We start from the raw sequence: 23151 nt of genomic DNA, 5'->3' as shown, positions 1-23151 counted from the left end.
ACGCATCACGGTTGTATCGTAGCCTTGCTGTGCCTTCGACATGCGGGAGAATCGCCAGAGAAACTGGGCAAAATCAGAATTTTGACGATAGTCAATCTTCTCGGTGTAGAGTGCCCCACACCTATCCCAGTGCAAGATACGAGCAAAGTTGGCGGTTATCAAGACAGAAAAGCAGAATGCTCGATATTGACAGGTGAATATTTCCTCAGCGCAGGATACGAGGCGGATCGACACATTCCATCATGAACTTGAATGGCATGACCTGTCGCTCCCACCACGGCTGTCCGTCGCTCGGTGCTTCATGGTCTAGATAGAGCGCAGCGTTGGATACTCGTTTCACGTCCCTTTCAAGCAGCTCATCCTGGTCATCCTCGTCGTACACTTTGTCTCCTTCTCCTTCTTCTTCTTCTTCTCCTTCTTCTTCTGGCGTGGATGTACCCACAGCAAATTTGTAGCCGGGATGCAATTGGTTACCTTTCCAGACATCTGTGCTGTAATGTCCGTCAGGTTTCACAGTGAACCGGGCAGAAACAAGACGTATCTGTTTGCGCGCACATTTTTGGAGTTTCGGGGCATTCCAAAGAAGGCACTTCTGAGTTTCGGCTTTGCTGTCCCCTCTGGCGGCGGGGCACAAAGGCATGCATGAATTCGATGCAAGACACTTCCACAAAGTTCCCTGGAAGAGCCCTGTCTTGCTTCTGCTGTAGCAGATTCCGAAGGTGTGACGTCGACTCCTGTACGGCCTGCAGCAACGTTTCATGCTCGATCATTAGTTCTGCAGAAATTCGAGAGGTCAAGCAGTCATGACTCCTTATATTTTTTCCGCAATATAATCTCGTAGGTTGTTTTGCAGACGTTGTATGAGAAGATTGATGGATAGCAGGTTGCGGAGATGCGCTCAAACTCAACGGTGACTGAAGAAGGGAGGGAGCACAATCGAGCACGTGCAATTCGCGCATCTCGCAGTCGCGTGACACAGTTTGTGACTGATCGCGTTCAGCGTCACACACTCTGCAGCAGTCTGCAAACTTAGTGCATGTGGTTCTAGCCTTCGTCAGCTGCATAGCGCTGGAAATGTTGTGCTGCGCGAATATCTCCCTGGAGATGACTGGGCCGCTCGCTAACCTGGATCCGAAGAACCATAAGTGCCTGTAACTTACCCCTCTTGTAGCATGTCGGGAAATATCGCCAAGTGCGGTAGAAGAATACCTAATCCATGTGTTTCAGCAGTTGCGGCGCTAAAGCCTTGACGGAATTTGGTGAGCTGTGGAACGGAGCGAAGATACACTGTTGGATCAGCTGCTCGATGTTGATGAAGGATCAGTTAACGTGGTTGGCACCTGCTCAAGTCGTAAGTATCGGGTTGTACAGCGTACTCAGTGCCGCTATACACGGGACAGGACAGCTCTTTCATGCGTGAATTGCCGCACTTAATAGGAACTTAAATGGTATGTATGCAGCCTTTGGTGCTCCGCCGGGCGTGCATGTCAGACAGTCGGAAGAGACGCATGCTATAGCATGCGTATGTACACGTTTTCACTGGTATTCAAGCAGCTGCGCTCGTTGGTTGCCAAGTCAGCTTGTCATCCGACAGATAGTGGCCATACCTTCTAATTTAGTTGGACAATCCGCAGTTCTGGATGTGGACCCATACTCAACGAAGTTCACGCTGTTAACGCCGCTTACGTGTATTTCAGAACCGCATCTCCCAATCGATATTCACTTCAACGTAGGGATCGCTGTGCCACCTACAGCTATTTTTTGCGACAGATCGCTCTGCTGTGCACGAGTTTAACACGTGCATACTGCTGCAACTCGTTCCGGGCACTGAAGTTCCTTTGGACCAATATACGAATATGATAACGAATGTCATTCTACCATTGGAGGACAGGGAGACCACAGTATGTGGGGAGATACACAATGCTGTCATTTAAACTACATCAACCACCTGTAGGGGCTCTCACACAGGTGACACTTTACACTCAGATTTTTATACCGTCTAATTTGACCGTCGCGCGGCCCGTATTCCATCGATCATGCACAGCGTCGCAACCGCCATCGCTCGATCGAAGCGCGCCCTGACTGCATCGAAGGGGATGTAGTAAGTAACGGGTCGCCTTCTTGCACTGTGCTCGACAGACCTGGCGATTCCCTGCCAATTCAACGTGGGCCACCACATTTGTCGAGACACGACGTTGGAAACACTTCTGTTCGCGAAACGTGCCAGTTTCACGCCGTGGCGAATCAGGTAGGGGGGTCCCTCTGTGCACTGTCAGGGCCGCACCAAAGATCGGTTGTTCAGCGTCCGAGTGCCCATGAACTGGTGGAACAGTGTGATGGTGGGAATGGCCTGTGCAAATTGGTAAAGAAGTCGGTTGACAGGGACATCCGTGTCCCATCATTCGGCCGAATGGCATGTACAGATAACCACAACATGATCCGTGAAAGGCTGCTGACCACCGGCACCGCGCGGCGAATACGGCCAAACAGCGTCCGAGACGTTCGCATGTCGCATATACAGACCACAGCCAGGGGCGCCGTCATCTGGACTGAATGGAGGATGAGTGAGGCGTGAACAAGTGCGCGGAGTGGCATGGGAGCTTTGTAACAGCGAGGGTCGTCAATACAAGGTGATGATCAGCGGCGGCCTCACGAAAACGAGAAGGTGTGGGGTATCCATACGGAAACTGCGATCTTCCCACAAGTAGCGCACCACGATTGGGCGGCGGCACCGAGGAGAGCCCGTTCGAAGATTGCTTTGGCACGCGAACGCAACTAGCGCAAACCCATTCCTTGGTGGCTTAGAAGCCTAGGACGAAATGCTGCGCTGTAGGACATGCCAGCCACAGCTTCGAATGAACATCCAGATCCAACGCAAAGAGAAAGTTGATTTTTCATTGAGTTTCCCTCCCCGCGTTGGATAAACGTTATTTCGAATGACTTGGATTTTTCCTGATCTCAGCAGACAAGTGAACTCGTCTCCAGAACAGAAGGCACCCATACCGTCCCACCACGGAGGATGTGCGTCACGAGAACGGGAACCAAGCTTTCGTCGTATATCAGATAATCACAGCCCCAGATAACAAATCCATATGCAGAGCTGACGGAGATGCGCACTTGGACCATTCCCCCGATGATGTCGCCATCGGCTCAATTGGTACCAGGGCAGCAGGCATGCGGAGGTAATACAAGAGCTGAGTTCTTGGGATGAGGTTGCGCGATTTGGCTGCAATCTTCGAGAAAAGGAAGTTAAAGAGAATGAGGCACGGGAGAGAACTTGGCACAGACGCTCGGGACCGAGCTCTACCTCCCCCTTGTGATCGGTAGACAGGTCGGTACCACGAAGCGCTGAGTTCCTCAGATACTCATGTGATAGGAGGTTTTACTTGACATCCACTGGGTTCCTGTTCAATTTTGTGATGGTGACAATCAGATGGACGAAAGCAGCACTGCAATACGATGTATTTACTCTCAGCATCGCGAGTACTCACAGACGAGCTCATGCACCATCGCAGATCTCAACTCGGAGACGGAATCTGGAGCGATGTCGGACGTGATCGAAATGGGCCCGCAAGGCCATGGATTCCCATGTACGTCTCACTACCGCCAAGTGTGGATTGATAGTGGCGCCATTCGCGAGAACGTCCTGGATGAAGTTGGCTAGACTAAGTGGCCTGATCACAGGAGCATCTCACTGAGTGATTACTTACACGACCGACATTGAAGGACAACCTACGTTGGACGGGCATCACAGCGGAAGAATATCATCGTGCCGGTGGGTACTACGACGTTCCCACAGACACCACGCGCATTGAAAATAGGACTTGGAAACGCAACTGAGGCAGTGTCGAGGGCAATGTGTACTATAGCATCACGATCTGTAACAGGGCCCTCAAGCAAGACCAGATTGCAGTCCTCAGGACGAGCGTCGGACCTGACGCCATTGAAGCTTCAGCAGATATATCATATCACTAGCCTCTTCAACTCGAATGTGGTCCAAGCCAACGATGTTACACAGAACACGATGAGACACTTCGGAACTGCGGCGCAAAATACGAGATAGTAGAATACGTGGAAAGACAAGCCAGAGATCTAGAGGCATACGGTAGTAGTAGCTCGGAGGGTGTAAAACAGTGGAAGCTTACGTAAGAACACCTGGTGGCTGCTTCCCGTCTGTGGTCTTCAGGCCAACCAAACCCCCGAAATTACCGTCATGCCTATCAAACATCTGGACGGTGAGTGGTATTTTGTGTTTTGACTTGAACCCTGCACAGACATGTTCGTCGTCTGCCCATGTTGCAGGCTATCTCGCAGAGAGGAAACATCTGCAGACCCACCCACTCTCCATTCTCTCAGACTCACGCCTCGGCATCGATGCGTCGTACTATCTCGGGCTGCTGAACGACAACCCACCTTCTCGGGAGCCTCTCCTCGCCGCTACTGGAGGTCTACCGCTCGCTCTGACAGTGCGGATCGAGTCTGACCTCCGGGTCCTCGAAAAATTGCATATCAAACCTGTTTTTGTCTTCCCTGGTCTTGTGCCCAACCGTCGACTGAAACCACAACACCAACACTATGAATACAATGAGGCCTGCAGGGATAGGCGTGAAGCTTGGACCAAGTACGAGGCCGGCCAGGAGGAGACGGCAACAAAACTGTTCGAGGGGAGGAGCAATTTACACCAGTGGGACCTCTGGAAGATGGTCCTCAGAATTTTCAGACATCGCAACGTGGAGTTTATTGTTGCGCCATACGTCGGATGGGCACAGGTATGCTCACTCTCATGACGCGTCGCGCGCTTCCTGGGTGCCTAACTATCCGGCATAGTTGATTTACCTGCAGCGACATCCTAAGTCGTATATCCATGCCATATTCGGGCCAACCGACACTCTTCTGTATCCTGGAGTTGACAAAGTCATCACATCCTTGGATCTTGTCTCTGCGAACCCGTCGTTTACCTTCGTTTCCAAGCGCTCCATTCTCAGTGATCTTAGTGTATCGGAAGACCAATTTTTGGATATTGGTATTTTACTTGGTTTCGATCACTCGCCATCGTTCCCTCCTACTGTCCACGAACAGGCGTTGAAGGCGACAGTCGACATGGTCAAGTACTACAAGTCGGGTCATGCAGCCGTGTCCGCTTTTTCGGAGCAGCCACAAGTCAAGTCCATCCAATATCCGGACCACTACGCGCGCACACGTTCCATGATCAAGTATTCTCTCATTATGAACTCGGAGGGAGCAGTGACGCCGCTCCCTGTCTCTATCAATACATCCCCTGCCCATACTCACCAAAATCACCACCCGCACCATCCGACCGTCACAGATATTCCCCAAGACTTACATGATATCTTCACACACCGGCTGCCGGACGAGATCTACTTCTACGTGTCGCGTGGCCTAATGGGCCCCCAATCTCTCGTTTGGCTTACTTCCGGACAGATCATCGAGAACCCACCATTGGACAATGGAGAGACTACAGAGTACCGCCGTTTCGTGAAAGAGGTGATAACGGAGGGCCAGACTGGACCCCGTGCAACGGCCCTCGCCCTAATTTCCAGTGTTACCAACAGCGCATGGTCGAACAAGAAGGTTGCGGCTTACTTCTGGTTTGAACAGCCCACGCCGCAGAAGCAGATTACGCACAATTCACAGCAGACGGCGCAGCTCGCGGAACGGGTAGTGGGCTGGAATGTTCCGTATGCGATCGTGGAGGAGGAGCTCAGAAGACAGAATGTATAACCTTATTTTCTCCGCGCTTTGAGATGTACTGCTGATGTACCTGTTCGCGCTCGGTGGCTCTTAGTCTTCGACGATCGACTTTGCGCTCTGCCTGGGTGCTACTGTGTCGGAGAAACTGGCCGCACGCACCAAGATAAAGAACGGTCAGGCTGCGATCTCGATGTCTCTGGAAAAGAAGGATGAGCTAGTGGCTAATGTCATATGGCGCTTCCTGGAGCTCAGAGGGTTTGTGCATTCATCCGGGTTATCTTGCGTGCAACCCATCGCGGCGATTATTGACCATTGTTCTGGCTTCGGTAGGTTCCTGCTGAATACACACACGCATTCGCCGTTGGCCCGCGCTATGCACACAGCAATTCGAAGTGCACGTGTGAACGACAAGTTCCAAGATTCGTTGTACCTGTTCCTGGAACTGGTCAGAGCTGGCGTGATGCACGGTAATCTCTGGTCAGGCCGCGCCTTCAGTGGCGGGCCCAGTTTCGGTACCGGTACGGCGCCATCTTTTCCACCCCGATGGCAGTTCGAGCGTTGACGGGTGCTGTTGCGCGCCACCAGATGATGAGAAATCGTGTATGCTGCTGGTGATGAGAGTGTTGAGCATTGTTCCCTTAAACTTCAAGGTGACCATCCCCCGGCGGTCGCTACGGTGCTGTGGACACTGATTGCTATCTTTGTTTACACTTGGACGATCTCCTGATCACTATATCCAGCCCCAGCCCTGGTCTGCACCTCTGTCACGAGAGCTGCTCGTGTTCAACTCATTTGTCCGTTCCCTCACACGGGCGTTGAGGACGTTGTTGGAGGTGACTTCGCTGAATATGCTGCTGCGACACGACGCTCGGCGGGCCCGGGACGATTATCTGGATATTAACCTATCACTGCCTTTCCAATCGGAGGTCAACACCGGGTTTGGGGTGCTTGCCAAGGTCTATCTGGACGCGCTCACACATATCAATAACCGGCAGCGAGTGCGAGATCCGAATGCAGAGGGGGTGAAGGAGGCCAAGCTGATGGCGCTCGAGATCTGTGAGGAGACGTTCCCGGGGGTGAAGTTCCCCAAGTTGGAAGTAGAGCGCGGGTTCCGGTTCTGGGATGTGGTGAGTGGCTCGGCTGCCAGTCGCATTCAAAGTTAGCTGTGTATGGACTCTCATCATCGTTCTGTTTGCAGACGCTGACGGCCATGAGGCAGCTGCACTCTGAAGGCGCTGTGTTGCGTGAGCTGATCGACCAGTTTGAAGCAGCCGAGGCGTGGTTGGCGCCGATGCGACCGTAAAATCTCTCACAGTTGCAAGGGGCAAGGTAGCGCGTGATACCTGATATCTGCGAGGCGAGCGTGGAAGCGGTGTTTTTATTTCTTGGTCGGAGGTGGGATGCGGCAGCGCAAGAGGGGATTGGGCGGAGTGGCTGGGTGGGGGCGAGTGTAGTCTGGAGTAGACGTGTTGCGGCACCGTGATTGAGAGAGAGTTAGGAGAACATGATGTGAGGATCGGACATGGATTCGAGCGAGGGAAAATTGGAAGACAAGTCTGGGAAAACAGGACGCTGCTGAGCCACTTGCCCGAGAGGGGCCGACACGTGAGGATGGATGCAAAGTTGGCCGAATCGGAAAGGTGGATCTGAGATTTTTATCATATCTTGATTGCGCGACTGGGATCCAATTATTTTTTGTGCAGGATTCGGATCTGGGAGCTCAGCCGCGCGGCTTCTGGGCGTGTTCCCTTTTCCGGTCAAGTGCTCCTCAACACTCTCTCAGCCTTTTCAGACGCTTTATTTAAGGATGGCTGTCCCCTCTCTCCCGCCACGCCCATCCCGCCCGCCCGTTTCTTCGCTCTCCGCCACCGTCGACGACGACGACGAGGAACATGGAGTCTCCCATCCTCTTCACCATGTTCAAGCAGGATCCAGAGCCTCTCTCCCCCTCCTCGTGCATGCACAAAGACACCACCGCCACCCCCCTCTTCCTCCAGCACCGCACACTCGAGATCATTCAACTCATTGAAGTCCCCGCCCCTCCCCGCGTCCAGCACCCGTCTACTATCGCATCCAGCTCTGCCGCGACCTCTTCGACCTCCTACCTCTCGACCTCCACCAGTGGCATCGAGGACGCCGACTCAGTGGCGTCCTCCTCCTATTGCTCGTCTGCTGAAGGACAGTCCGATGTGTTCGTCCCCGACGACACCTACAAGATCAGACTGACCCGCGTGCTCGCGTGGCGAGAGAGCTCTGCAAAAGTCCCAGGCGGATCGCAGCTTAGTGCGCACACTTACTCCGTTAGATGTCCGTGTCTGCTGACCTTCGGCTCTTATTCTTAGCTACACCTCTGGCACCCGCGGTCCCACTGAAGCGAAAAGTTGATGGCGACGACGATGGCTTGAACGACGACGCTGTAAGCCACGACTTTCTCTGAGGTGTGCACCACCGTACTAACGCACCATTTACGTGTAGGTGTCGCACTCGTCTAAACGTTCGCGCTCGAGCACCTCCCGGTTGCGCTCGCCCTGGCCCAAGCGTCGGTTCAGCGAACATTCCTGCCCCGCATGCGACACCTCCTTCCCCACCCGTCGGAGCCTACAGCAGCATGGTCGGGATGCTTCCCTCAGCGATGCCTGTCGGCAAGCCGTGGAATACGGTTTCGAAGCATGAATGCATGACATCCGCCGCACGATTTTTTGACGTCCTTATGCCACACACCACCCGCATAGCTATCGATTGACCTTACTCGTTTACATGCACGCACGACTTGCGTTCTACGCGTAAGCTCGCATAATCTTACTGTACCCGCTATTAAACCTGTCTGGCATATTGTGTCCCCCTAATGCAGCGAATCTTATTACTTCCCTATTTACATACCGGTCCGTCTGCAAATACTGTACATACCCACCCAGCCTATGTTTATTCTTCTGTGCCGTGTATACTGTACGATGTATTCATAGTGCTGTGAGTGCAATGGAAGCACTTCATTTCCTGCTCGTTCCACACGACCCCGTCCCAATCGTCAACGATGACGATCGTTATTCTCACTTCCTGAGAAAACATACGGAAATCGAATCGGCAGTGGCTACACGTGATCACCTCTCTCAAGTCCATTAAATTGTTTACAATAATCACCTCGTCGCGCCATTGCTTCGTCTCAACACGCCAGAACGCTCAGCTCGCTTGACCCACTATGAACAGGCGCGCACGATGCTTGCACGGAACCCAGCCGCTGCTAGTGCCCGCTGGGCGCAGATTTAGCTCGCGTCGCTCAGCGCTAGCGTTCCTTCATACTTCCTTATCTTCTGAATCGTTCTCACAGGCATTCATGTTCGTGTCCTTTTTTTCTCATCCACATATTACGCCGTCTCCAGCGATGCAACGCCCTCCAACGTGCTCTTCGCACCGTCGCAAGCCCGTAGTGTGTCTCTTCGCGTCCCTTCGGGCCTTCTCCCGCTGGACGCCTCGGACCGAAGAGGAGTTACCGAAGAGGAGTGGGTACATGGGAACGGCGAACACGAAGTTTTCTTCTTCCCTTGCAGGCGTCCAGGTTTTGCAGATGGGGTTTTTGCCTCCCCAACTTAATCATCACGCCTGCGAAATCCGGCAACGATGCCCGGACGTAAGCGAGTGCTGATCCGGTGTTTTTCGGACCATCGATATATGGACGTGCGTTCTCTGTCGGGTGGGGTCGCATGTCGTCGCCATCTGCGGCTCACTCGTGGAGTCTGATGTTGCGGTCTGGCGATGACGAACGCGCCCGATGTGTCCAGGCTTCACCGTGAGGGTGGCACGATTTTCATTCCCCAAGCAATAACATGCAGGCTGCCGATCCTCCGCACTGACACACACATGAACACAATGAAACCATCGATAACGGGGATCACAAGAGCTCAAAATAAGGACGACATCGTGAACGAGATCGAGCGGCGGCTTGTGTGCACCGACTCTTGGGGGCGTACTCACGCACCGGTGTACCGCAATCGCCATCCGGCGCACCGGCTGGAGCTCAGTCCAGTGCAGTGCTAAGGCCCGAAATTCTTGTTGTTATCCACCATACGTGTCCTGCGGAGGATACACAGCCCTCAACAGCATTAGCAGTGCACAAATATTGTCGTCCACAGCCAGCGGTCTCACTTGGAACGTCCCACGCACTCACACACAGTCTTACACATGAGCCGATCGCAGCGGTGAAATCGGAAGACCAAACGCTGCATGCCTGCAGCTTCGTAGACGCAATGCGCGACGTTAGTGAGCTATGGCACGCACGAACATCAATGATGAGCAGCTCACTGGGCTAGGAATTCATCTTGACTGTATTGCCAGGCCCTGCCTGTGCCGTCCATTACGCTGCTCAGTGCTCAGTTCGTTCTCCGCGCCGCAGCCTGGGAGAAAGGGCTGTCCTTCCTCTGCCTCAAGTCTTCGTTCTTGGGCATTCTCACCTATTCTCGCTGACCGAGGATAGGAAACTTCCACGACGGCCATCGTAGAGCTCCGAAATGCCGGGCGTGCGATTGGACCCGCTGGAAGAGAAGCTTGTTATTCGCGCTTGATTAGAGGCGGGGAGGGCAGTCCCCAAAACACCACCACCAGCCTGAGAACTCAGGACGTACCCACGCAAGAAAGCTGCCAGGTCAGAGTTTCGAAGTAGTAGCCCCGACGTCGGGCACTCCGTTGAGAGAGATAATGCGGAGATGGAAGTCCAGTAGCTGGTCGGTGCACAGGTTCCGTCCTGCGAAGGCCACGAAATGTCCGTGACCTGCTATGGGAGAGTGCGTACCCACGACGTCCAAGGATATCTGTCAGCTGAAAGAGGATGTATTATATATAGCTGGCCATGGGTAGCCGGAGTAGAGCAAGCTCGGCGTGGGGAGCAGAGGACCGCTCGAGCAAAGTCATGTACAGAAGATTCCTGAAAAGCACGCCGGTGCAGCGCCTACTTGGAGCAGTGCCGTATACGCACATGTAGGATATATCCCGCTTTGTGTAAATGGACATGCGAGTGCGGAGATGGCGCTCATCAGAGCGCTACTCTCATAGTTCGCATGCCACGCAAGATATCGCACCGCACGACCACTGCGTTGAGACGCGGCGAAGGGAATAATTAATCAAGAAGCAATAGAAGCGCTGTCAATAATGTGGCAAACCATTGAACGAGCAGAGCAGGCGACCTAGAGCGTCGAGCAGACGCAAGTTCCATCCGCGCGGACTTGATCTAATATTGGACTACTTTCGGTGCTCTGAGCCAGAAGGACAGGTCGGCTATCCGGTGGATAGATTGTGTAGGCATCGCGATCGAGATGAGACGGTGGCGAGCGACTGGGAAGACAGCGCCTCGTCTCCAACAGCTGTGTGAGCGAGCCAACGATCTCTATGCAGCCACTGAGATGCGTGTGAGCGACCACCAGTCGTGTTCAGTGTATTAACGCGCTCAGAAGGCCAGCGGCGATGGTCTGATCATAGGGAGACGGAGATTGGGTTGATCGGGGCAGCACCTCTGGTTCTCTGCAAGTAGAGATAAGTATGCCGAGCCCATATCGAAGTCACAACGCTGGCAAGCACATTGAAATGCAGCCTCTCCTGTCAGTGGCATTGTTTCACCGCTGACCGACAACCATTCCCAGGCGGATCTCTTGGCATCGCAGGGGCCATGGTTGTACCGAGGACGTGTTGCAACGCCTTCAATCTGGATCAATCATCAGCAGCGGGAATGAGCAGGTGGCGAGGTCATGAGCACGATTCTATTGCATTGCCACTCACTATCAGGCCCAACTGCTAGATAAGTCGCTCCACTCTAACAGAGAAAGGGTCGCATTCACGTTCAAGTGGACTGATATGCCCCGGGTCTTCGATTGGTGGTGAACAAGTTCGAACAGGTTCGAATATGTCGGGACCACCTGCTGACCTGCAGGCAGTGGTGGGATGAGGTACACGCGCAAGATGGGTTAGTTCACACTAGGATTCTGCGGATAGAACTTTGACTATCGCATGCAATGGGGTGACAAGTGCCATGAAATGTACAAATAAGCTCGATCAGATACCTTGTTCCTCAGGGAGATTTCGCCCGTTCTGGAAATGCGATGTTCACAGAAGGCAATCTTTTGCATCTGTTGGCTCTCCGATGCCCCCGAAGTCTTCAGGATAACGACATGGCGGAGCAATCAGCTTAATGGTGAGTTTTTCAGAATTCAAGACTGACCATAGAGTAGCGTTGTCCGTTCACACCTCGAGCTTGAACGTAGGTCAACAGATGTTTGAATCTACCTTTTAAAAAGGACCTCCGCAGTTACGCGTCATACGCCAGGAGAGTTTATCATGAAGTTCTAATGGTCCAGTCTCAACTCCAGGGGTAAGTATCCGAGTCAGTCCAGAGTACACTTGTACATAACATATATGTACAGAAAGCGATACATATCCCAATGCTTGAAATATCTGGAGACACCGGAGACAGCGGGCAATATCGCACCTGTGGACATTGTGGGAAAATTCTGCCTTACATTGTACATGTATGACCGGCTCTTGTTGCCTGCGAAAATTTTGCCTTACATCCTTTCTCAGCCAATCAGGTCGCGAGAATAAGCCTGTTTACAAAAATTTACAACTGTCTGACATTCTATCACATATGTACAATGTTAGATGGGATATTTGCACAATATTAGATGTCCAGATATAGCTCGCCGTCTCCAGTGAGAAATCATGCAGAACGCGATCTGTCACACGTCACGCGCGCTGAACCATGTGGGCAATCGATCCAATTGGTTCCGCTTTCCCTTCCATTCGCAGCAAATTCGCAGTGAGACTATGTGAGTTACTCTTGTTCAGAATTAAGATATCACCGACACGCACTGAATGATTATTCGCCCTGAGCAGACCACATCTCATTTTCAACGTTAACTCCAGCCACGGCCGCTGGAATCTACAAGATACAAACACAGAAGGTTCATTGGTGGGTGTCACAGCTCACCACGTTCTCTACAGCTGTTAGCACGCCGCTCGAGATTTGCGGCTGATTTTGTCGACTTCCCCCCTCTGCATTGCTGCAGGTGAACTCTACTGTAGCTTTTCCTAGCTATGCCGGAGACGTTTGTGGAGACTTCTTGCGAGGGATTTATCAAACTCTTTGTGCAGCCTCCAGGGCTGAAGTGCGCGAAGAGCGACTTCGTATGTGCTCATCGTGCTCGCGTATTGCCATAATCTTACTGTAAATGTAGCGGAAGTGTGCAGAAATATGCATTATGTACAGGTTACAAGTTTACTCTTGCGAGCGACGTACGGACGAAAATCTGTCGACGGCTGGATGCAGCTCTCTTCCTCAGTAGCGACGTACCGCTGGACGGGAGTTCATTCTGGGCGTGGCGGGCCATCTCGTTCACGTTCATTATAGAACGCCAGGATCCATTCCATTGGAGGGAGACTTCAGATGCCTCATGTGAGCGACACGTACGCCTCTGAGCTCAGGTGCCGAACAATTCTTTTCCCTTCAGCATCGGTCATTTATTTTTGCCGTCTTGATCCTTGGCCACTGCGCGCGTATCTTGCGATGGGACAGGTGAGGTGGAATTGCCACGGAGAAATTTCACTATCGTCGGATTCCAGAGCTCCTAGGGGAGTGTCTATGGTCCTTCTTACATTTGTAGAAGGGGAAAAATGCTACGATTCCACTGTGACAGCCATCGAGAAGGACTCACACGGGGACAATCTCACGCAGAACTTGGCGGTGTTAGAGACCGGGGACTACACACGAAGGCTATTCAAAGATTCTCTCAATGAATACATGACTGGTGGAAGGTTCGTGTTGACCCGCAAGAGACAAGGATCGATAAGGGTGAATCAGATGCAGAACTTAGCAAGACACCGCTGCCCATGGTAGCAAGGTTCTTTCTCATTGGTAAACTGCACTTCGAGACACCTGTTATAGCTCGTCGCCACACGTGCGGGTATGTTGCGGTCAACTGCGAGACAGAGACCTTGGTCTTCCTCAAAGATACATGGCGCGTTGGCCTACACGGCTTCAAGAGGGAAGGGATAGTTCTTCGAATCCTCAACGCTCACGAGGCCGTGAATTTTTACACCCTGGTATATCACGGGAATGTCCCAGGCCACTCGACCATGACGCAAGAACTTTCGGGGCACCATTCTGAGGTGGAAAAAGTCGCACACTATCGACTTGTCGGGCTGTCGTGACTCGTGTTGGCGACTTCCGAAATGGCGAGGAGCTGGTAGCAATTATTTACAGTTGCCTTACAGGTGTGTTTAATACTTTGGCATTCATAATGGTATTCTGATTGTCAATTTGCTACTCACAACGAGGCATATGATAAATGCCAGATTTTACACGGGGACGTCAGCTATGGGAACATATTAGTTGCGGAGTGACGTGACGATGCTGGGAACTTTGTTTGGTTTGACCTCTTGAATGATTGGGAGACCTCAGAATCAGCTGCGGGGAGTGACAATGCGACAACGACACGGCTCGGTCTCAAGGTAAGCATCAAGTTGTCTAACTCGAACATCTATCGTGCCGCAGCTGAGTTCTCTTCGGAGGGAACATAGCAATTTTTACATGTGATGTTATTGGTGAACTTTTTATTCGTCCGTTCCGAAGAAGGCGGCGCGGTCCGTCTATCCACTCGTGAAGTCGTCCACAACGAAAGGCAGACACTTAAAAGGATCTCAATGGCAGACCTCTACAATTTGGGCACGATATTAGGACATATCCTCCCAACGATCTTTTTAAAGAGCTGTTGGCTTTGTTCTGCTTCCGCTACCATCTTTACGAATATCAAAACTGACGTCTCGAGTCCACTGTTAACGATCACGTCATTGCCTCTGGGAATGCTGACTGTTCCTCTTCATTTTCCCTCGAGCTGATACCAGAATACAAGCGGCCTAATGCGAAGGATGCCTCGAGATTCCCTCCTATAATTGGTACTCACATTCCAAAATATTGAACGTCCAAGATGCAGGACAGACGGAACAGAAGATATGAAAAGTGCAGGAGAAAGCATCCCTTTTGGAGTCGTATGAGGAAATCTCTATACTCTTCGAGACTGTGATCTCCATGCCTGGACGACAAGTGGAACAACAGCTGTTGTCAAGGATTTTGTGACCGAGTCCCGTTGATGTCAGACGGAAGCGTACTAGTGGCACGTTTCGCAGCAGTTGAACAAGCGGCTTAAGCCAGTCTCTGCGGACGATCCTCTAGCGGACAGCAGGAATGCGAGTCGTGAACTATTTATCCGTTCGGGCAATCTGCAAAATCCAAAATATTCAAGGGTTAGTATCTTCAAGTCGAATTCGCAAGCAGTCTGACAGCATGCATCCAGCTGGAGGTGCGCAGTGGCCTAAAAGTCAAAGTTCACGCGACCTGGCACTGGCAACGAAGCATTCACCGTGGACACCGGGCGTCCTCTAAGTTTTGTGGGAGATTTGCAGAGAGAAAGTACCCACCCTTTGCAGACCACTCTCGATGCACCATCATATTCCGCTTCAACCCGAGCTTCGAGTCAGATGGAAGCAATGGCACAGAGGTCCAAGTCCCACGCTCAACCCAGCTCTGAACATTGACTATCCAAGGCATACAAGGAGCGGTGGTACAAGGCCTGTGAAATGCAGGGGTATCGAGCGACAAAATTCACTACTCAGTGACACGAAGGCGTACTCATGTATAAACATTTTCATGATGACTGTCTCTGTCGCGAGTTGTATTTGCAATGCCCGTACTCTGAGTCTGTTCACTTCACCGTCCTGGATTCGTCTGAATCTGAAGAGTTACCATTTATGGAGTGACACATCCTTCAGCCACCTCCATCCACTCGCAGTCACCCGCCGTTCGCAGCGACCTTCGTCGTTGAAGTGGTGCCAGCAGTTCCTACCCATATTCTTCACAGGCTTCCCGGACGAATAACTGACTTATTTAACGTCTTGGTCACGATTTCTCAAGACCGCGGGTCTATGCCCGTATGCTCGCGGCTGCGCAGGCAGACAAGACCCCTCACTGGCCATCATTGTATTCCCTTGGGGTCGAGCTATTTCCGATCTCACATCGAGCACCCACACACAAGGATGGTTCATACTTGTACAATGCCAACGGTGCGTCGTGCGATTGCGTTAAAGGAAATAGGCATTGACCGGCCACAGTGGTATTTCGCTTCACACTGTATTGGACGCTCGTCCTTTACACGCCAGCGTTTATGCTGTGCGGGATATATGCATTCCTGAATATCGTATTTCCTCCCCAGAGGCTCCAGCGTGCATCTTGGCGAAGAGCATCCTTCACTTTCCCGTTCTCCTCGCCCCCTACGGCTCCAACTAGTGGCGACATACAGCTGCAGGCCTATGATGCAATCCCCAAGAAGGATATGCCGTCTCAATATCGCTCCAGGACGATGCTCAACGAGAAGCGGTCCCGCCTTACTTTTGGTCTCTTGGTGGTGTTGACGTACGGGGTGTTTGCTTTGACCGGAGCGGTGATAGGGTCAGCCTTGATTGGATATGTCTTAGCGGGAATTTTTACTGCGGGGGACTACAACATGTCTACGTAAGTTGCAATCGTTGATCCTGTCGCCATCTTCCCGCTGAACGAGACCATTAGTTGGATGCCGTTCTTGGGGGCTCTCCTGCAGACGCTCGTGGGCTATCTGGGGTGCGTACCTACTTCCCGACCGGCCTTCGCAGTGGGCCAACGCTAATACTAATGATACTGCTTCGTTAGACTTTGGCCCTCGGTCGTGGACATCATCTAACTCTCGAGGTAGAAGATAGGAATCTCTGGTGCAGTGGAAAGGAATGTGTACAAAGGACTTCTCGGACGGTTAGGATTCTGCTGAGTATACCTTCCACGCTTCGATACATACCCCGCTGCCGATAAGTAATTTGTGTATTTAAAGTCATTGTCGGGATATCATTGCCAGGCCAAGTCCTACATGGGCCGTGCACGCACTACGACGTAGCAGAGCAAGAGGCACGCACACTTCACTGAAGCATCAAAATATTAGGGGAGCATGAGGTATTTGCGCAGGTAAGTGCGAAAGGAACTCATACTCGTGACTTGAACCATTTCAGCTGCAAGGCAACCAACACGACTGGAAGTACACTGACGATTTCGCCGAGCCCGGCGTACGCAGGGGCGATGCGGGCCTTCACAAATGCGCCCGCAGCGAACAGGATTGCAATGAGGTTGTACACTGCAGACCACGCGAAGTTCAGCATGATCCTGCGCGCGACCGCCTCGGACAGCTCGAACAGGAACAGGATACCCATCAGCGACGGATGAGTCAGAACAACATCCGCCGCAGTGGACGCAGCGAAGCCGGCACCCTCCCCCGTATGCAGGTGAACGCCAATATCGGCCTGCGCGAGCGCGACGGCGTCATTCGTGCCGTCCCCACAAAAGAGTACCTTCTCGCCTGCCGCGTGTAGCTCCTTGATATACGCCTGCTTCGTTTCAGGCAGACACGCAGACCGCACGCAGTCACTGGGAACGTTCAAAGCCGAAGCGACCTTCTCTACCGCAGTAGCGTGGTCACCACTGAGGACGGAGATGCGGATGCCCCGCTTGCAGAGAGTGTCGACCACAAACAGCGACTCGGGGCGCATCGTGTCTTCAAGTCCAAAGGCTGCCACAAGTCTATCACCATGCATGACACAGAACGTAGTAAGGCCTTTCAGGAGGAGAGGCTTGACGACAGGATGATCCTCGACGTCCAACCAGCACGCACTGCCACCGCGAAGGGGCTTGCCAGCCAATACACCCTGCATGCCTCTTCCAGTCACCATCTCGGCATCCCCCACTTTCACGTCACCATTCACTCCAGCTTCGACGAGGTAAGTTCCAACGGCACGCGCTACTGGATGTCTGCTGGACGCCACGAGCTCAATAATGGCCGCCCGGACATCAATGTTCTCTGCAGACGCGTCGAACACGTCACAGCTCACCACCGCAAGCCGACCCAGTGTCAGCGTGCCTGTCTTGTCGAACACGACATGAGAAATCTTGCGCGCCCCCTCGATCGTTGTTGCAGCCTTGAACACAAGTCCGAGGCGCGCAGCCACGCCGCCTGCGATGAGGACCACCATCGGCACTGCGAGCCCAATCGCACACGGGCACGAGATCGCTAGCACTGCAATAGCGTACGTCAGCGCCGCCACGGCGGCCTCACTGTGGCGCTGGCGGCGGACAGCAATGCCGACAGCAAGCCAGACGAAAAATGTGACGAGCGCGATGCCGACGACGACGGGTACAAACCACCCGCAGATACGGTCGACGGTCGCCTGCACCTGCGCACGTGAAAAACGGGCGTCGTCGACCATCGACGCAATGTCGGTGATGGTGTTCTCGCCGGGTAGACGTGTGACTTCGACGAGGAGCGTGCTGGGGCCGTTCAGCGTGCCGGCAATGACGGTGCTCCCTGAGCTCTTCTCGACCGCGCGCGACTCGCCCGTCATCATCGACTCGTCGACCTCGCTCTGACCCACGCATACCGTGCCATCTGTGATAATTGAGGAATCCGGCATGACTTTGAAGATATCGCCGTACTGGAGGAGTCGCGCATCCATACGTTCCTCTCTACCGTCAGGGTGCATGATTATAGCGTCCTTGCTCTGCAGCGATCGGATCGAGATCGCTTCCATCGCCCGCTGGCGCGCATACGCGCTCACAAGGCGCCCGAGCATAATGAGGGTGACGAGGAGCGTGCTCGTCTCGAAAAACTCGCCAGATGATAGCGGCCGGTCCAGCATTAAGAACGCAAAGGCGACGACGGAGTAGACGTAGGCCGCGGTAGTGCTGAGCACAATGAGCATGTCCGTCTCAACGAGCCGCGAGAAGAAGAGGCTCTTGAATGCGCTGAAGTACACGGGCCCGGTGATTGCGACCTGCACAATGGTCGCGAGGACTAAGGATGCCAAGGCGTACGCGTGTGAGCGTGGCGGGAGCGGCGCCCAAGCCATGACGAGGACGGGGATGGTCAGGGCAGCAGAGCAGGTTGTCCGCAGAGCAAGGCTGCGGATATGCTTCGAGCCGGCTGAGAGCGCTGGGTCGCGAGGCTCTGGGGCGAACGTCGGGGAACAGAAGGCATACCAATCCATGATCGAACGAGCTCCCACGAGCTTGGGGTCATAGCTAATGCGGATAGTATCTTTGTCCACGCGCAGAACGTCTTCTACGCCATCAGGGCGGCCCATAGCCAGGAGCTGGTCGCAAAAGGCGCGATCGACGTTCAGCCGCAACTCGTGCATAGACGCACCCGCAATAACCTCCACGCTAAACCCAGTGCGCTTCTCGACGATCCCGACAAGCACCTGCAGGCCCAATGCGGCGCCGTCGAAGTCGAACTCTGCGCGGCATAACACGAGGCTGGTCTTGACATTGGAGATGGTGGGGATCCCGTGGAGGGTGCGGATCACTTTGTTTTCGCAGCCGGTGCAGGTCATGCCCTTGATAGCGATGACGGCATGCTCGGTCACCCCGCCCACTCCCTTCTCTAGGACCGACACCTCGATGTTGGTTGACTTATCTACCTCGACGTCGTGTCCATACTGAGAGCGGTCGCCCCCGCCGCAGTGGCTATCGGCGCAACAAGAATCGATTGACACGCGGGACCTGGACTTCGATTTAATAGAGTTCTTCCCGCCATTACAGTCGCCGCTCGAACCGCGGCAGCAAGAGCCCACGGATTGGCGACTCTTGGTGGATGCAGGTGGATAACTGAAGCGAGGGAGCCGCACAGTACGCGACGCACTAACGCCGGCAGCCTCAGTCGCGGTAGAGGTGCTGCAACAGGACTGCAGACCGTGCGCGAGCATCGCCTTGCAGATGCATCCGAATGCTGAGAGGGTGTCGTGATACCTACTCCGAGCGATGGACGTGTGCTCACCGCAGGCCTCGGTAGGATAGTGCGACTCGGAGTGCGAGTCATCGTGCTTGGCGGAGCGTTTGCGAAGACCGGTATAGGTGCAGCCTGTGCTCGCCTCATTGCCAGCTGAAGGCATTCTCTTTTGCGAACAATCTGTACAACCTGCGTGAACAACAGTCAGACTGAAGAATATTTCTCCGGGACATGCTGCGTACCCTTCTGATGCTCGCAGCACGACGAGCAGTCTGCAATGGGTCCCGTACCCTGAGGAGCCTGATCGAGGTTTGTTACATCATGCAAATGCCCAGCATCGTCTGCACAGATTGCTCTAGCGAGGAGGTCCAAACAGCTGGCTGATGAGATAATTATCAGATGGAACTGGTAGGATATTCAGAAAATAGCACGAAATTTGCGAAGAGGGACCGGTTCTCCGTCTGAAGTGAGATCGGGAACTAGCCTGCACCATTCCAAAGGCCAACTCAACGTACAACAAAATTCGGACCTGGTAAAGCGTATGGCTGAAGCTGATGACGTGGACTCACCATCGCATTTACAAGAATCGCCTTCACAGCACGACTGATCCCCAGACGAGATCGCTGGCACCGCTGGTTCAGCGAGAGAGTCCGTGGTCTCCAAGCGAACGGTGCCAACGTTCGAATTACCACAGTCGCTGCAGCACGAACTTGGCATGGTGGTGGAAAGCGAAAAGCTACCGGAAAGACTGGACAAATGCGCAGCCTTTTGAGATAGCAAGCATCCGAACAACACACGCCCGGGCCTCACGCCCGAGTCCGTCCCCGTGCAAGTGGCGCCAGACAGCAACGTCGAGGATCATGCCAGCTCCATTTCCGCATATCATCCTGTCCGATGACACGGTGATCACGACTAGAACAAAGCACGCCTGTCCTCGCGCCTGCAGCTACATCCAGTTCGTCTTGAACCTCAAATGGGAGGATTAGACCATGCCCGGCCGGCCGGCCGGAGGTAAGACTTGCCGGTCGATCACTGGGAAGAATGTGAGAGCTTGTCGTTCATAGGTACAAGCCACCGTGCGGAGACAGAATAGACGGAGAGTACATAGTGGTCGAGAAAGAGAGCGAAAGGTGTTAGGGCAGGGTATATATGTGCATCACCCATGCGGTACTGATGCCCTCGCTGCAGGTACTGGTGCGGTACTCTTCTTCGGGGTATCTTTTACATGTCAGTTTTTCATATGTTTTTCTGTCAATGACATACAACCACACACATCAATTGTTATTAGATCTCAGCAAAATCATAAGTACATTCATCTTACAGTCGCTCCCTTCGCAATACTCGACGACTCTAAGTGTTTCTTCTCCTTCACGAGAACTACAATACCCACCTCTGACGCAACGTGGGCACTCCATGTGTTCCCGGAGACCATGACCCACCATTCTGTAGTTGATGCAGGAAACGTGTGCTCCGCAGGTCTGCAAACTGCCGCAGGACTTGTTGCACCCCCTTGAATCCCATCCAATCGAGCGAAAGGCTCCGTTTTCGTGTTAAATATGGAGCAAAATTCGACGTCTCAACGAACCATTAACGAACGTCTTGCACGTCGGACATCAAGGAGCGCCAGGTGAGGGTGAGCAGTCAGGGTGAAGAAAAACGACTGTGAGCGTGAGCAATTGGAAAGGTTGAATGCGCCTAGAGGGCTCGTTGCTAGCGAATGGATTCCACAGTGAGTATCCACCGAGCGACAGAACATATTGACATTGTGTTCACTGGCGCGTACATTGATATGCAAGATGCGTGTAAACGCTTGATATTCACCTCTGCTCCTCGGAGAAACCGCAGGACCACGATTTCGTCTCACTCATACGATTGACTCATAAGTACTGAGCGACTGGAGAGTGCGAGCAGTGGACGTCCTCTGCAGCATACCCCACAGGGCATAGCCCTCTTTTCGGCAAGTGTAGCCACAAGTCTTTCTGTGATATCTGTCACTTCAAGAAAAAAGTGGTCGTCCTGGTCAGACGAATCCGACATATAAAGGCGGATATCGCGGCCAACTCCCAAAAGTCCCAGCTCGGAGAACGAGCCGACGAAGAGTGGAAACCCTTTCGGGACAGCAAAGGAAATTAGATCCACGGAAGGATTGTCCAGCTTGAGCTACGGGTTCATCATTCAGAGTTGCACTGGAAATAACTGAAGAACCCAGCTCACAAAGACTCGATATACTCGATAGAACCCGCGCTAGAGCGTGTAGACAAATGAGATAAGGTTCGTGACCTTGAAGGTGATCATGCGCCTGCTGGATCCGGTTCGGTAGGATACAATTTGGGGTGATGTATCCAATGATCAACTTTCAGATATAACTCCCCCAATTCCAAGATCCGTGTAGTCTTGAAAAGATGTGGTGTGGGTGAGTTCTAGGCATCCATGCACGACACACCGTCGAGGAACAAAATGCGAGGTTCCTTCGATTGTCATGAAATCAACGATCATGTCTTGAATCTCCTGGGGAATATTAGGGGCCATTGCACGGAATAATGGGCGGCACCGTAGTAGAACAAGCTGGTCTGAAACCAGATGAAGTGACGCAAAATCGCGGCCGCTTCACTGCCAGCCACGTGAGTGTGACCGAACGGAGATCTCTACTCCGAGTCACCACGGACTCCGAGAGCAAGATGTGACACCGTGGATATCCTGATTCTCTTTCCGCAGCTGCAAGAAGATCAACTACTAGAGTGATCGCTTTCTCTGGCTCATAATCCGACTCATACATTATGTCTCCGCAGCTGGGTGAATCCACCCAGCGTGTCGTCTCATCCGAGGAAGATTGGCACTCACAAAATAGAGCATACTATCTGACTGCACTGCAGCCCGCAACATTCTTGTGAGCTATATGATACTTACGACGTACCAAGTATTCCAATAATGCAGACAGTCAAAAGTACTGAGAGGTTCAGGATGCGCATTGCGAACAGTACTGATAACTTACAAGTTGAAGGTGAATGCAAGCCTGGGCCAATTGAAGATCCACGCTAAACCGCTGAACTTGAACGGCGATCATTCTCAAATTCTCAACCACCGCGGCACGCGCTCGCACTGGGCCTCATGCACATTGTCGTTCCCAAGTCGTTCCTGTTCTTTTGTCGCGTCTCCTTGACGAGACGGGTCTCGTCTCGGCGGTGAGCTTGTCTTTTTCTACGCCGCTTGGTCACAATGTTGCCGAGCTTCAGCGCTCGAACTCACCCACCACAGTTCCTTGATCATGACGGGTCCTGATGGGAATCAAGGCAGACATTTGGAGACAATGTCCCAGCCTACCGTGCCCATCAGCCGCTTGCAACGCTCCTCCTGTTGGCGCCTATCAAGTGAAACATGGACCCGCGTACCCAGTCGTGGCTCTTATGTCAACTGCGCTAGCTTGTTTAGTAACGCGCATGGCGGTAGAGCGACTGCAACCCTTGTTTGTATCTCTCATCTGCGTCGCGACCGGCGTGACGACACCCCATCGTGAAGTTGGTTAGAAATGGCCTCCCAAGATACCCTGTATCATGCAGTCCAGGTGGCCGAACCTCCTGATGAGCATCGTTCTAAAGTAATCACCACA

The 23151-nt window shown here is 53.0% G+C and overlaps 5 protein-coding genes across 5 annotated transcripts; 3 read left to right on the top strand and 2 right to left on the bottom strand.

Moving 5' to 3' along the window:
- Positions 1 to 205: 205 nt before the first annotated feature.
- On the bottom strand, positions 206 to 770 carry SCP_0902130 (hypothetical protein; the record flags this gene model as incomplete). Its single annotated transcript, XM_027761446.1, has 2 exons — positions 206 to 491; positions 556 to 770. The coding sequence occupies 2 exons, from the start codon at positions 768 to 770 to the stop codon at positions 206 to 208; spliced, it is 501 nt and encodes a 166-aa protein (XP_027617247.1).
- Positions 771 to 4213: 3443 nt separating this feature from the next.
- SCP_0902120 (predicted protein) lies at positions 4214 to 7015 on the top strand (the record flags this gene model as incomplete). The annotated part of the gene is made up of 8 exons (XM_027761445.1): positions 4214 to 4235; positions 4303 to 4769; positions 4828 to 5736; positions 5807 to 5967; positions 6043 to 6230; positions 6298 to 6362; positions 6453 to 6839; positions 6911 to 7015. The coding sequence occupies 8 exons, from the start codon at positions 4214 to 4216 to the stop codon at positions 7013 to 7015; spliced, it is 2304 nt and encodes a 767-aa protein (XP_027617246.1).
- Positions 7016 to 7628: 613 nt separating this feature from the next.
- On the top strand, positions 7629 to 8385 carry SCP_0902110 (hypothetical protein; the record flags this gene model as incomplete). The annotated part of the gene is made up of 3 exons (XM_027761444.1): positions 7629 to 7995; positions 8055 to 8128; positions 8188 to 8385. The coding sequence occupies 3 exons, from the start codon at positions 7629 to 7631 to the stop codon at positions 8383 to 8385; spliced, it is 639 nt and encodes a 212-aa protein (XP_027617245.1).
- A 7292-nt stretch (positions 8386 to 15677) lies between these two features.
- On the top strand, positions 15678 to 16460 carry SCP_0902100 (hypothetical protein; the record flags this gene model as incomplete). Its single annotated transcript, XM_027761443.1, has 4 exons — positions 15678 to 15807; positions 15856 to 16255; positions 16310 to 16360; positions 16430 to 16460. The coding sequence occupies 4 exons, from the start codon at positions 15678 to 15680 to the stop codon at positions 16458 to 16460; spliced, it is 612 nt and encodes a 203-aa protein (XP_027617244.1).
- Positions 16461 to 16752: 292 nt separating this feature from the next.
- Positions 16753 to 20261, bottom strand: SCP_0902090 (P-type cation-transporting ATPase; the record flags this gene model as incomplete). Its single annotated transcript, XM_027761442.1, has 3 exons — positions 16753 to 19733; positions 19787 to 19924; positions 20114 to 20261. The coding sequence occupies 3 exons, from the start codon at positions 20259 to 20261 to the stop codon at positions 16753 to 16755; spliced, it is 3267 nt and encodes a 1088-aa protein (XP_027617243.1).
- Positions 20262 to 23151: the final 2890 nt, after the last annotated feature.

Source organism: Sparassis crispa (assembly GCF_003851025.1).
Source record: "Sparassis crispa DNA, contig_000008F, whole genome shotgun sequence".
In the NCBI taxonomy this organism is placed as follows: Eukaryota; Fungi; Basidiomycota; class Agaricomycetes; order Polyporales; family Sparassidaceae; genus Sparassis; species Sparassis crispa.
Note: the sequence above shows the minus strand (reverse complement) of the source record. Positions and strands in the feature narration are given on the sequence as shown.